We start from the raw sequence: 14,249 nt of genomic DNA, 5'->3' as shown, positions 1-14,249 counted from the left end.
TACATTTTTACCTGAATTCCATTTAGCAACATAACTTTTTGGATGACAAAGTGTATGCACAGTTCCTGAAGGGAGGTATTTTGTGATCAACAGCAGAACTTTACTGACTGTAAAATGTAAATTATAAACTTTCCTTTTTTGACTTTTAATCTCACTTGTGTTCACACTCACTAGATTTTTTTTTTCCTCCCTTAATTTCTGGTGAAGTGTTTTAGCAGCAATTACACTTAAAATTAAAAATGTTCAATTGCTTTTAATGCAGGTTAAGAGAGGATCTGTAAATTATCCAGAATTTTCTCACTTTTGTTAAAGATCATGTTTCTCATTTTTAAACTTATGCTAGCAAATTCAAAATGCATTTTACATGTCCTCAAGAGTAACTTTCAAATCTTAATTTCATCCGTAGCTGTCAGCATGTCTAACTGGTGTTCTCATATTATAAATCATACACTTATTTTAAAGCATCTGATTTTTTCCACATGGCAGATTGTAATCTTGGGTGGATTTCTATTTTTGAATGTACTTAAAAACTCTTTCTGCAGACCTTAATGAGGAGAGTTTGGACTGGTCTCAGAGTGGTGGAAACCTTTACTTCTGAGAAGGGAAACACCTTAGTTTTTCTATGCATCCTGTTCTTGTCTTTTAAAATTGAAGTCATTTTGACCCTTAGCAAATTTAGAGGTCCCATAAATCAGTAAGTAAACTGACAGTCAGTAAGTGCTGACTTCAGCTCTCAGGTGGTTTAAGGCATTCCTGTTGTTGCTCTTAATAACAGGAACTATAACCATCCAGTTAAAATTTGATAGCCTGTAGTAAAAATTGTAGTTTTCCAGATGGGAATTAACATTGGTAAGGTCACAGGAAAAAAAACATTTTGGCCTATGATTAAAAATTTATGGAACTATATTTGAAAGCTGCATGTATTTAAAAAAAAAAAAAAATTTTAAAAAAATCCTTTGAATGATTTGAAGCATAAATGCTGTTTTAGGTTTTTTTATATGGAAGTAATATGAGCTAATAAACATGTAGAATATAGTACATTCAGCTTTTTATGGGTATTAACTAGAAGAACCTTACATGTGGTTTATAGTTCCCAAAATGAGAGTAAAATTGCACATGGAATTTGAGAAAAATACTTAACTAAGTCAGATGACTCCGATCTATTTATTTTTATTAATTTCTCCACAAAATGTTTTAATCTCTGAGTGCATCACTTTGGTAGAAGCAGTGGAGCAGTATGAGCAGTGTTAGGTAGCTGTTGTGAAACACCTGGCAAATAAGTTGTCTAAACAAAATTTCCTCTTTCTTTCTAAACTTTGTGACTGTGTAGCTTTAATTTTGAGGTGTGGAAACTGATAAAAGAACCTTCAAAGTAGACACCAATTCAAAGTACACTAGTGAGTTTTGTAATTTGTTTTCATACCTGTGGTTTAACATTCTTTGGTTTGTGGTATCTTCTGGCCAGCTTCTAAATCTTTTGCCTATTATTATAGACAAAAAAGTCCAGAAAAGTAGCAGTACTATATGGTGGGTAGTATTTCAAGGAAACAATTATCTTGCTAATGAGTAGAAGTGACGTCTTATACTTCAGTTGACTGAAAGGGGAGATTTGAAGGTATTGGTCAGGTATTAAGGTCTGTTCTGTGACAGAAATATTTTCTCTTTCTTGTTATTGAAAGTAAGTAGTTAATGATCAGCAATATCTCTCATCCTTTTTCTTTGTTTTGATTTCTCCATAGCTTAATTGACAGAAGAGGATTTATACAACCAGATACGCCACAATTAGCAGGACCATCAAATGGCATTACTATGTACGGGGCCACACAATCTCAGAGCAACATGGTAGGAATCATCCCATAGTGTTATTCATCAAGATTCCTGTGAATGTTTTCCTTCTCCACTTTCATGTGAACTAATCAAGTAATAACTAACTGGATACAGCTGACACTCTGGGTGGAATGACTTGGTTATTAACAGTAAAGGAAAAAAAAAGGCTCGTTTTAATGTATGTTTCACACAGTGTAATAGTTATTGCTCATGGATTCTAAAAAAAGAGGCTTTTCTACACTGTTGATTTACTGAATGTACTGGCATTCTGACTTGTACTGTTGACATCTGCTGTGTTTTGAACTGGAATATTCAAGTATCATGGACTTGCTCTGGTTCATCATTTTACAGCTAATTGTTGTTTTGTATGGCGCTTTTTTTCATACTCTTTCCTTCTTTGCACATGCCCTGCGGTTTTGCGTAGACTAATGTGTTTTAAAAAGCAAAGATGAACAAAGAGGAGTTTCTAGGGGAGAAGTACGTTGAAGAGCAGGAGGACACTGAACTTCCAAAGAAGAAAAAATGGCAACTGGATTGTTACCACAAAAGCTTTTAACAGTCTTTGAAACTGTGTCAAGTTTTTTTGCTGGTAGCATTGGCTCTCATAATGGAAGATAGGATTTCCAGTGCCAAGAAGAAGAGAATAACTGGAAAGAGATATTTTTCCAAAGGCAAGCATCTTGCGTATGTGCCTATTTTCTGAGTTGTTACCCACATACCTTCATATTATGTGGGTTCTAAGACTTTGTCAAAGAAGCTGTGAGTTATGGACACCCTCCCTCCGCCAAAAAGAGGTGGCCACAGGGCCTTCTAACATAATTCTGCCTTTCCTTGAACTAAAGAAGACAAGGGTCAGTCTTCCTAGACAGATTAGTTTTAGTGTCACTAATAAACTCGTCTGAAAATTTTGCTGTAGTTCCTGAGCTGTTTTTTACTTATTATTTCAATGATTAAATCGAAGATTTATTAGTCTCCTTAATAAGAAAAAGTAGGTGCAGTTGTGCAGACCAAGGTAATGCTCCATGCAAATTTTACTCAAAAAAAAATGTAACTCTGAAAAGAGAAAGGAGGGTTAAAAAAAAAAAAAAAGAGGAAGAGAAAGCAAGCCTTATAAATAGTGTGAGATCTTTCTAGGTTTACTCCAAATTTCTGACTGTGTTAAGGCTTCTTGTTTGGGAGGGTCATTAACCCACAATAAGTCCCTGCATTAAATTATCTTAACATTATAAGAATTATACTTGCATTGTAAGAAGACACTATCATTATTACTAGATGCTAATGAGAAAATCTTGTGCCAGTTTGATAGAAAATTGACTAAATTTGTCTCTAGAAATTGAAAAATCTGTAATAGTATTACTTTAAGTCAAGCAGGTAGCTGTTATGATTTTAGAGCGCAGTACCTTTTAAATATGCAAATTCTATGAATCAAGGACTTGAGCAACTTATATTCTAGAACTTCATTCACCCTGCTTGAGCTGGGAAAGCCTTGGCTTCTTGAACAGTTATCAGAATCACTTGAAAATGTACCATTTTCATTCCTGAAAATGATGTCTCAGAGAAAGCTTGAAAAATGTAATATGTGATACTTGATTTGGAGGAATATCCTTAAAACTATGATACCGTTTTTCTCAGGATATTATTCCTGGTTTATATCCAAGACTAATTAGCTTCTAGTTGCAATTAGTTATGAGCATTAAAATTTCCCCTCTGAGTTTTCTTGCTAATTGTTAAAGACCTGCTTAGTTTTCCAGTTTCTCTAGCACTACTTTTTCTTCCCTATTTAAAATCTTCCATTCTTTTCTGAGTTTGAAGCATAAGAAATTATGAATTCATTTCCTGCTGGCAACAATGCAATGGAACATAACTTGGCCTCTGACTTGTTATGGTTTCACATTTCCCTTTTTCTGCGTTCTGAGGTCAGCGTTTTTACTCTTGTCAGTAGACTCCGCCTGCTTTCAGGTTCTCATCCCTCCTTTTTCATAAAGCAGCAAACAAAACTGATTTCCATGTTTCACAGTTGAGATCTCAATCTCATCCACAAGAGACTGACTTTTTTTATTGTACCAAAATGAATTCACCTTACTGCTAGCTTAATTGTTCTGTTACTAGATTTCCTGTTCCAGTTTAAATTTCAACGGAAATAATCAAGTAAATCTTCATCATTCTATTTAAAACTTTTTCTCGTGGAATGAGTCCTAGTACTTGTCCAGGCTATACGGTATCTGTTTCTCTCAGCTTTCTTCCCAGAACACAATCTTAGATTCTTCTGAAAAAGTTTGGGAACAAGGGCACTGGGAATGCCACTCACTCATTTGTTCTCCTCTGAAAAGGGCCACAGAAGTTTTTTTGTTTGATTGTTTTTAAGAGAAGGAATCTCTGTAAGATTCTCTAGAATTCCTCTTGCTAAAAGTTCAGATGCAGAAATCAAAATTTCCTTTGGTTATTGACTGTTTAAATAATAGACTAGATCAAGCCAAAGACTCCAGTGGAAGCAACACAGTAGAGGGAACATCTTAGTGGAAGAAAGTTTCCTTTTTACCTCATGTCCTCACTGACAAAGCTTAGGCAAAGAATGGAGTATGTTTTGGTCTTCCCTTCTGGAAGGTTGCTTACCTCTTGGGAAAAAGGCAGAGGCATAAGAGTACATAAGATGGATATGGAACCATTGGAATGAGTCCAGAGGAGGGCTACAAAGATGATGGAAAGGCTGGAGCACTTCTGCTGTGAGATCAGTTTGAGAGAGCTGAGGTTGTTCAGCCTGGAGAAGTGAAAGCTCTAGGGAAACCTTATAGCAACCTTCCAGTACCTGAAACGGCTACAGGAAAGCTGGAGAGGGACTTTTTACAAAGGGTTGTAGTGATAGGACAAGGGGGAATGGCTTTCAATTGGAAGGGGGAAGATTTAGATTAGACATTAGGAAGAAATTCTTCACAATGAGGATGGCGAGGCAATGGCACAGGTTGCCCAGGGAGGCTGTGGATGCCCCATCCCTAGAGGTCTTCAAGGCCAGGTTGGATTGGGCCTTGGGCAGCCTGATCTAGTGGGAGGTGTCCCTGCCCATGGTGGGAGGCTTGGAACTGGATGATCTTTAAAGTTCCTTCCAGCCCAAACCCTTCTATGATAAGGTGAAAAATGCTTTCCTGGGCCTGAGGCAGGTGGACCACACAGAACCAGCAAGTTTGAAGGGGATATATCTGGTACTGCAGTTTCTTTTATTATGGTTTCAGATAAGGACAGGCAATGCGGGATTCCTTGACTTAATAGTATGTGTAGATCATAGCTTTAGTCCATAAATGCTTCTTAAGTGGCAGAGGTTTACCCTTTTGTGCGTCATCAGGGATAATTACAGTTTTATCAATTTGGTGCTTTTGAGTACAGGAAATAACTTACTAGAAATCTGAAGTGTGTTCCAGTGCACCTTTATGGTGTGTCGCCATGGATTTTGTTCCAGAATGCATTACATCATCTTATCTCTACATTGAATCTTAATGCTAGATGTTATACTACAAATGACGTGCTAAAATATCTCTCTTGCCTTTACTATTAAAAGATTCTAATGACCACCTTCTCTCACCCCTGCCCTCCCCTCTTCCTCTCACCTTCCCTTCTCCTTCTTCCCCTTCCCTCAAATATTTGTGGCTTGTGTCTTTCTAGTTAGAGAGTTCTTTTGCCTCACCCAACTAGCCTCTCGTCATTCTTTAAATCTCTCTTGGTTGCTTAGTATTATATTCTGCTTTCTTTTATTTTATTACGTCTTTTAGCATAGCATCACTTCTGTATTTAAGCTCAAAATATTTATCAAGCTAAATTTAAAATTGCTAGACACTTTTCAGGGCGATGTATTATCTCTTTTTCAGAATATCTTTTGTGGGGCACTATTTTTTTATGTAAGAGCTTTTGTAGTAATTTTGTCTTTGAGACTGTGAATATTTCATGTAGGAGCTACCCTACTCATGCTAGTGGCTCAGTTTATCATAGCCTCAGAAAGTCAGGGCTGTTGCTGTAATCAGTGCTTCATAGACCCATGCTATGAGTTTATTTTTTTCTGGATCTTTATAAAAGAGCTATGTCTCCATTTCTCTCTTTAATATCTCCCTTATTTTGCTAAGAGCTGAAATCTTACTTTTTTGAGGGCTGGAAGCACATATAATTTTTTTCCTGATACATTCCCAGTGTTTATAATTTCTTTTCTAATATAATTTTAAAATAATCTGGTAAATTCATTAGCCAGCTTCTTAATATCCTTATCCATGGGACAAGAACAGTCACTGGGAGCTCCTGATCTGTAGATCTGATATTTCCTAAGTATTTCCCTATTGCATTTTATAGCTCTTCATTTTTGCAAGCTCTTCATTAGTTTGGTTGTCCAAGTATCTCTACTCTCATTCTTAAGGATGTTCTTTCATATGAAACACAGCATCTCACCCATTATGAAATCAGAATTTTCTGTGTATTTTGTTCTTTCTCTTTCACTTTAAGATTTATTTTCTTTGTATTCTGAAAAAAAACATAAGCGCATCGGCAACCGTTACCTGGATCTACATTTCTGTAGTACTTGGATTTCTCTTAAAAGCCCGTGTTGGTTCTTGGATTTTGTTACAGGGTATTTTATTCTTTAGTAATCAGTTATGGAGAAACACAGAATCTGTCTTGCTCCGTGCACTTTTTTGAGAGGAATTTGTTTGGTTTATTTTTACTATGATGTCTCTAGGAATTCTGTAATGCCTTATGAAGTGATAGATTTTACTTCCTCCTGCCTCGGTGTCAGGACCTATTTATTTCTTTGTTTTGAATTTTGACCGTACTCCTGCATTCCTAGGCATATCTCCTTCAGTGCTTAGGTAGTTTCTGGTGTGCCAAATTCCTTTATTTCCATTTCTCCCTTTGTTTTCTTATTTATATGTACCACTGCAAATTGTAGGAGCAATTCGTTACCAGTGAGATGTGCAGGAAAGTCCTAACCCAAATGCTCACATCAGGATTTCTAACACTGATCTGGAAACAGGAATGCAGCTGATCAAAGGAACATTAACTCCGACCATCTAGCATACTTTTTCCTTTGCTTTTCATATTCTCATTATTAGGAGGAAGTATTTCTATCATGATGGTAAAAGGATCAGTCAGGAGCCTCATTTTGCCGGGTGCTTTAAGAGTGTGTTTCCTTGTATATGTTGTACTTCAGAAATATATTTTTTCATTGCTCAAAATGGAACTTAGGGCTCTTAGCAAGTAAACATTACTACAGTCAAGGTTGATAGTGTGTTTTAATTAAAGCGTTTTACTTCACAGTTAAAATAGTTTAAGGACACATGCAGTAAATGAACTTCAGAATTTAGCTTTCAGTTGGGGTGTGTTTTAGAAGCAATTCTTTTGCATATATTTACTGCATTTTTGTTCTCATCACAGACCAGAATCAGAGCGCATGAACTAGATTTGTTTCAGAAGATGTGCTTCCAGAATACACCCACTATGCTCTATTCAGGGACATTGAGTTCAAGGAGTCGTTAGTCCAAAATATAATCCGTGAACAGATGTAGTTTCCTCTTGGGCTTCAGAAGCATTTCTTTTCATCAATCTACTCGTGGCACGCTTGCTAGTGGAGCCCTTGACTTTGTGTGTTTTGTGGCTCAGTTGTTGCACGGTATCTGCAATACCATGATTTTGGGTGTGGAATCCTACATCTGTTGGCAATGGTTGTACGGCTTCATCTCTCCACTCTTTACACATCTACTGTATTCATTTACTATGGTATTTCAGCACACTTTCTGTTACTTCATAGGGTTGTCAGTGCTCTCTGTATCCTTTGAACTTTTTGCACAGACGTGCTGAGATAATTTAACCTGCATTTCTCCGTTTTCTGAGAACTGTAACAATTCCTTATTGTCAGTAGTGTTTAGAAAACTTTTAACAAAGTTAATTTAAAGTTAAAAGTAAATAATGGCTTTGGCATTTGGAAATGTGAAAAACCAATTGCCATAATGGCTTTGGCATTTGGAAATGTGAAAAAACAATTGCCATGTACGACAACTATGTTAACATGTATGTTATGTGTAGCTTAGAAAAAAACCAGATTTTCTTCAGAAAAAAAATGAAAAATATTGTTTCCTTAGTTGGTTGTATTTATTATTTGTGAAATAAACAGAGAATTTTAGGTGTTGTCTAATTTGCTTTAATTTGCACTTTTTTTGATGTTAAAATAAGTGCAGAGAACTCAAAATTTCTATGCACACATTAAATTGAATTTCTGTACTCGTAGAATTTATTAAACTTGTCTTAACCTTCAGAATCTGCTGTTCCTCTGAAACAGTGAAAATTTTAAGTGGAAAATAAAATCAGTAGATCAGAAGTAAGAAGGTACTGGCAGAATAATTTCGACAGTAGGTTTACAGATATCTGGATTACAGTTCTTTTTGTTACAGTGATAGGTTGTTAAGACTTTTGCCCCTAAATTTCATTTAGTTAAGAGTGAAATATAGAATCAAGGAAAAAACACCAAGCCAGCCCTATAAACAAATCTGATTTCCTTGTTTCGTTTTGTGTTGACTGTTTAGACTCCAGAACAGTCTGCCTGTGTGGTACGCGTGATTTTTATCAGATATTTTTGTGAATGTCTTTGAACACATCTACCATTTTTAGTATAAACCACACTCTTTTGACTTTTGAAAGCTTTTTACAGCCTGTATTTTCCTAAGATATTTAATGTTAGTTACTGTTGAATAGAACAAAAAAAAAATAATCAAAAGGAGGAACCTGAAATGTATCTGAACAACAGGAGGGGCTTTAGGGAAGTAAGAAGTGCATTGAAAATGAAGGGAGATAGAGCACCTGAAAAAGTTTTATAACACTGTTTAATGGAACTTTTATAAGGCTACTTTATGTTGGTTCAGTGGAAATGCAGAGTTTGGTAAGAAGAAAATTAATTCAGACCATACAATGAGTTTAAGTAAATTACCTTCCGCTAATTTAAAACTTGTATTGCCTGGAATGCATTAATCATTTCCTTTTGAAGATCAGTGCTGAAGCTTCACTAAAGCAATAAGTCAGCTGCTAACATTATTTGTTTTCAGTGTTTATAGGTATTCCTTTGTTGTTTAACTTGCTCTTTGACTACTGCTGTTCAGAGAAGATGGAGATTGTTGGTCTTTTTGAAGTCTGAAAATTCAGTTAACAGATTCTTAAGGTCTGCATAGTACAGTTGGTTGAAGAGATCTAGTTTAATTGAAATAAGCAGGTGTGAATAACAGTATATTAATCAAGAATGAGTTATTCACACTGAATTACTAATTGAAAACCTGATTTTAAAATATGCTGACAGTTTTCTTCTTAGTAAGGTGTTTATGCAAGATTTTGGCTTTAAGCCTGTAAGTAATCCCTCTGAAATTATATGGGACCACTTCAGTTGTTTGGCTGGGGCTGTTAATCATTTTGTAAGTGAAGAAATTGCTTGTAACACATAAGACTCAACTTATGTATCAGGAGGACAGAGCATTATCTTTCTGAAATTATAAGTGTTGGAAAATATGTAACAGAGTAAGGATCGGACTTCTGCCTGTTGATCTAGTTGGTCTAGGAGTCCTAAACCCCTTAGGCATGTTTAAAATACTGCTTATCTACTGTGACGAAGTAGTCTGCTTGCACACTTTCTGAATATAATATATGTGCATCTGTCATTAAGCTATTCAGTGGTGGAACTGGAGAACCAGAAAATATCAGAGGAAACCATTCACAGCAATGGTTTTTCATCATACAGTAAAGGAAGCAAAAGTCTTTCCATTTATTTGCATAGCATATATCCCAGTGGCTTATTAAACTCAAATAGGCATTTTAGAGATTTGCTGTCATGTTAGTAATAATGGTTATGATTTGGAATGTCTTGAACAGATGTTGGATTTGTAGTGTCATTCAGTAATTTGATAAAGACTGAAGTCAATTGTAGAGCAGAACATGTTGCTGCAACAGAATCCTTGAAAGAACAACAGTGAATAAGCACGTCTTACATCTGGATATGTTTGTGGGGTTTTTTATTCTGCTTTCTTGCTTCCAAATTTTCTTTGCTGCATTGGATTTATAGTTGTATTCATTGACTGCAGTGTTTCTCTTGCACAGTGGAACAGTAGTATGACAAATGAATCTAACAGGGTTTTGAAAATCTGCAGATGTTGTAACTGATTAGGCTTTAAATTAAATATAAATTGTCTTTGGAAGGTATCAAAAATCATGCCAGTTTGTGTTAAGGAAACTTCATTTGGCAGTAGGCGTACTACCTACTTAGCTGGCTGGACATTATTGAAACATCTATCTGTTTTGTCATCTCAAGGAATGAATGATTTTGTGTGAACAGTTGAATGACATAAAGCCAAAAGCATTCTTGGTAATGCTCACTGAGTTGGATTTATATAATGCTCAATGTGGCTTGTTATTGTGAAAGCGCTTGCCAAATAACTTGTGTTTTGTACCTTGATTCTTCATGTTATCAAGATTAAATTAATGAAGAAACAGCCTAAAAATCATGAAAGTTGATAAATTAATGCATCTGCAGTGCTGCCTAATTTCTGCACATCCTTTAATGTATTGATTATAGTGTAGTATATTATCTAGAGTGTGTCTGTAATGTATGAAATTAAAGGAGAGGGGGAGATTGTTGCTCACAAAGGCTGTATTGCCAGCTATGTCTTTATAGAACCACCTGCTTCAAAGGAATTCTTGTTCCTGTAGACTTCTTTACACCTTAACTCATATGCGTGAAAACAAATTTAAAAAATACGCTTGCCTGACGCTTTTGCACTTTGAAAGATGCTTAGATTATGCCTTTAGGACCCTCTCTGAATGACTAGCTACTCTAGGGAAGGTTTTGGGGTACCCAATGCAGTTAGTTACACACTGTGCAGCTAGGCTTTCCAAATTGCTTTGAACAAGAATAAGCGAAGCATTTGAATTACGGTACTCACAAAATACTATTTTAAAGGTTACCAAAACTCTTAAGTGAACACTGTAAATGTTTATCATAATTTACTTTGATAATGTACCAAAGCACTAGCTCAGTTATGCATGTTTGTTGTTTTGGTTTTTTCCCCTGGGCAGCATGCAGTGGGATTTTTGGGTGGCTAACCATGGAATGATACTAATGTCTTTCTTTTTTTCTCTTCACATCCCATTCTTTTCCATGCCTTTTTGTCCATATTCTCCCCTTTTTTTTCCTCTATTTTGTTTGCCTTCTATGATTTTGACACCCTCCCATTCTACAGTGTGACCAAGATCAGTGCATTCAGAGCACTAAATTCGTTTTGCAGGCTGCTGCCACCCCCCTACTACAGAGTGAGCCAAGCATAACTAGTGAAGAGCTACCTTTGCCAGGAAAAACTACTATCAGTGGGCCTTGTGCAACTCTAACTCTAGGGCAACCAACACCACCATCTTCTATGCCAAATCTCACATCAGATACAGGTTTGACAGACATGATGCCATTAAAAGAGGAGCATGAAGGTCATCAGTTTCTCACTCCTGAAGAAGCTCCATCACCCCCTGGGATGCTGCCAAGTGGAAGTCCTATTACACACAGCCATACAATGCATGTCCTGAGTCTAGCCAGCCAGGACTCCTTGCATGAAGACTCAGTGCGTGGCCTCGTGAAGCTTAGCTCAGTTTGAACAGCTGTATTTGAACTTTGCACCGTTTCTTGGTGTCTGTACAGATCTCTACTTAACAGGAATGACACTGCAGTACCACTGTCAGACTTCGTAACATGCCTATGATGGAAGCTTTATTGCATATTGGAGTCTACTAAAAAGACAAGTTATTTTTTGATGGAGCCATGGTATTTTTTTGATCAGCTTGTTAATGGTTGAGCTTTGATGGTGACTGCATTTTATTTTTAAACAAAACCAGAAACGGTCAGTAATCTTGCTTCCTGAAGCTTGGGTACAGTAAGTTGGAAGTCGGCCTGTAACAAACACCATGTACAGTACAAAAGAGAGAGATTCTTGGATGTGAGTGTTATGCTCTGTGTTCTATGCTCTTGTAATACACACTTGTTAAGGCTTACCACATTTGTGGCCAGAATGATCTGCACTTACATGTTATGCTACTAATATTTGAGATAGAAAATTACCATTCCGTTTGTTAATACAAAAAAAAAAGACTGCAGATATGGATTTGCATGCCACGCTACAGTATGTGTTACAGTGGTGTTGGTATTAAGAGAAAGTGCTGCTTTTTTATTTGTGACTTTCAAAGTGCTGTTTCATTTAAAGACAGTGCAACAAACAAATTAATGGACTATATTATTTTTTCAATTTATTAAAGTTTATTTTAAATTAATCAGTGGTGCCTAGAAGATGGAGAATTACTGATTTGATCATGTTGCATATCATTTAACCTTCTGTTTAAGTGTTTAGAGTGAGATACTGTGTTGTGCCATACCATGAGATTCTTCCACTCCCTAATGTGATACAGTTACCTGTGGACCTCCAATAAAATGACATCCTCTATTTCTTGGACATGTGTACAGTTATCCTTGCAAAATTTTCCTGGGGAAGGATGGGGAAATAATGATTTGTTGACATCGTTTGTAAAGACTTGACTGGAATATGTTTACGTAACGATACTAGAGCTACAGAGGAAGAGCTGTTTACAATTAGGATTGCTTCAGCATCTTTTATGGTTTTGTTTGAGATGTGTGTTTGTTCCCGTAAGAAGTCTTTATTTGGAAACAGAGTTAGCCTCTGCTTGGACTGTAATTCCATGTTCTTCATCTTACATCTTACAGCTGAAGGGTGTGGGGCTTGAGATTCAAGACAAAGACAGATGGCTTAATCTTAAGTAATCTGAAGTAATCTTAAATGGTTAATGATAGGCTGTAGCTGCCCCCTGCCATCATCCTTCATTTGTATTTGTCCTTTAATATTTTATATGAAAACTTGATTTCATAGAATTCTTCTGTGCTTTTCTTTTTTAAGTAAAGCACAATGAAAAGGTTAAAGATTTTTATAATTTTTTTTTGTGACAGCTGAAGAGAAACCCTAGTTAAGATGAGAAAGTCTAATAGCTTTAATACTGTGTTTACAATGCTTTCCAGGATGTGGAACTTGGATTCTTCTTTTCTCAGGACAAACTTAAGTGCAGAATGTGCTTTATCTAATGCTTTTGTGGCATGAAAGTTTTCAGTTAAGATATATAACAGTTCTGTATTGTTCACTATGGGCATTCACTGACACCAAGATGAAAATCTTTTTGTTTTTATTTTCGTTGTTGAAATTGAGGACAATCAGCCTGCAAAGAATCAGTCACCCATGTTATTGAAGCTTCCAACAAGATCCTGACAAAAACCCTACTCCTCCAAGATTTCATAAGCAATCTGTTTCTATAATTGATGATGCTGGCTTTGACCTAATTCAGTATGTAGAACATAGCAACGCTTTCTGTCTGTAAGTGCTGTAAGGGGTCCACCAAAGAATTTCTGGCAGACAAGCCTGACCCAGCTATTGGGGCCACTGAGGAACCTCTGGCAGACAAGTCTATTGCAGCCACCCTCCCAGCATTTTCCTGACGCTGCGACAGTGTTCAGTTCTTTCTGTGAGCCAAACTGTGGTGATTGACATGTCCCAGTTGGCTCATCTCCCATTAAATCCCAAGTATCCGCATTTATTTCTGTGTCTTCTCTTGAAGTCAGTGATGTTTATCTTCTTGATTTCATCTTTCTCTGATGTAGCTTTTCATGTATGAAGCCATGAACACCTGCATTAAAGCAGGTAATGGATTGAGGGCTGGATGTGCTGGACTCAGAGACAAGGAAAGAATGAGTTTGTAGGTCAGAACTTGACTGAATCATTTTCTCACGGATGTCTGTGGGGAGATAACTATGGATGTATTACACAGAAAAACAAGTCAAATATTTTTAATGTGATATCAAAACTTTCCACTTGTAGCAGTAATGATGAGGACCACTGTTTTAAGGAAATGGTTCTTTTTAAGTGTCCCCGAAACACCCAAGGGATTTCATGCTTCCATGAATAATAACTTTGTGACATTTGTTTGTGTCACTGCCCCTAGAGAGTGTTGCAGGAAGCTGCACTCCAGCTCTGTGCACGTGATACAATTAGTGTCAGTTTTAACATGAAACAAAAGGAGAAGGACGGGATTAGAGTCTTTATGCTGTTTTTCTTGTTCTCATGCTTTTCACCATCATTTTTTTGAACCTTCTGTTTTGTTTATAAGTGAGGTGTAAGAATTATCTAACAAATTGGAAACAGATGTGCTACTTCACACAGATGTGCTAGTTCTGTACTTGTTCAGGTGACCTTTTTTTGTCTTTTAAGATGACAGACATATTTTTAACATGCTGCCGTTGTATTTTAAGTTTGACATTTGAGAATAAATTAAATATTTTGAATTTGTCTGTCTATATGTTTATATCGCCTTTATTT

General features: G+C 36.4%; 1 protein-coding gene across 5 annotated transcripts in view; it reads left to right on the top strand.

The window, feature by feature from the left end:
• The window catches only part of ZDHHC14 (zinc finger DHHC-type palmitoyltransferase 14), a 106,610-nt gene extending 92,395 nt beyond the window's left edge, over window positions 1-14,215 (top strand). For 3 of the 5 annotated variants that reach the window (XM_054061602.1, XM_009570354.2, XM_054061599.1), the window contains 2 exons: window positions 1,740-1,842; window positions 11,073-14,215. In XM_054061602.1, the coding sequence (XP_053917577.1) occupies window positions 1,740-1,842; window positions 11,073-11,474 (505 nt within the window). In that variant the 3' untranslated portion in view covers window positions 11,475-14,215. The remainder of the gene's footprint in view (window positions 1-1,739; window positions 1,843-11,072) is intronic. The other 2 variants (XM_054061600.1, XM_054061601.1) reach the window with 1 other exon arrangement.
• Window positions 14,216-14,249: the final 34 nt, after the last annotated feature.

Source organism: Cuculus canorus, chromosome 3 (assembly GCF_017976375.1).
Source record: "Cuculus canorus isolate bCucCan1 chromosome 3, bCucCan1.pri, whole genome shotgun sequence".
NCBI lineage: Eukaryota > Metazoa > Chordata > Aves > Cuculiformes > Cuculidae > Cuculus > Cuculus canorus.
The sequence above is the reverse complement of the archived record's forward strand: the minus strand, read 5'-3'. Positions and strand labels throughout refer to the sequence as shown.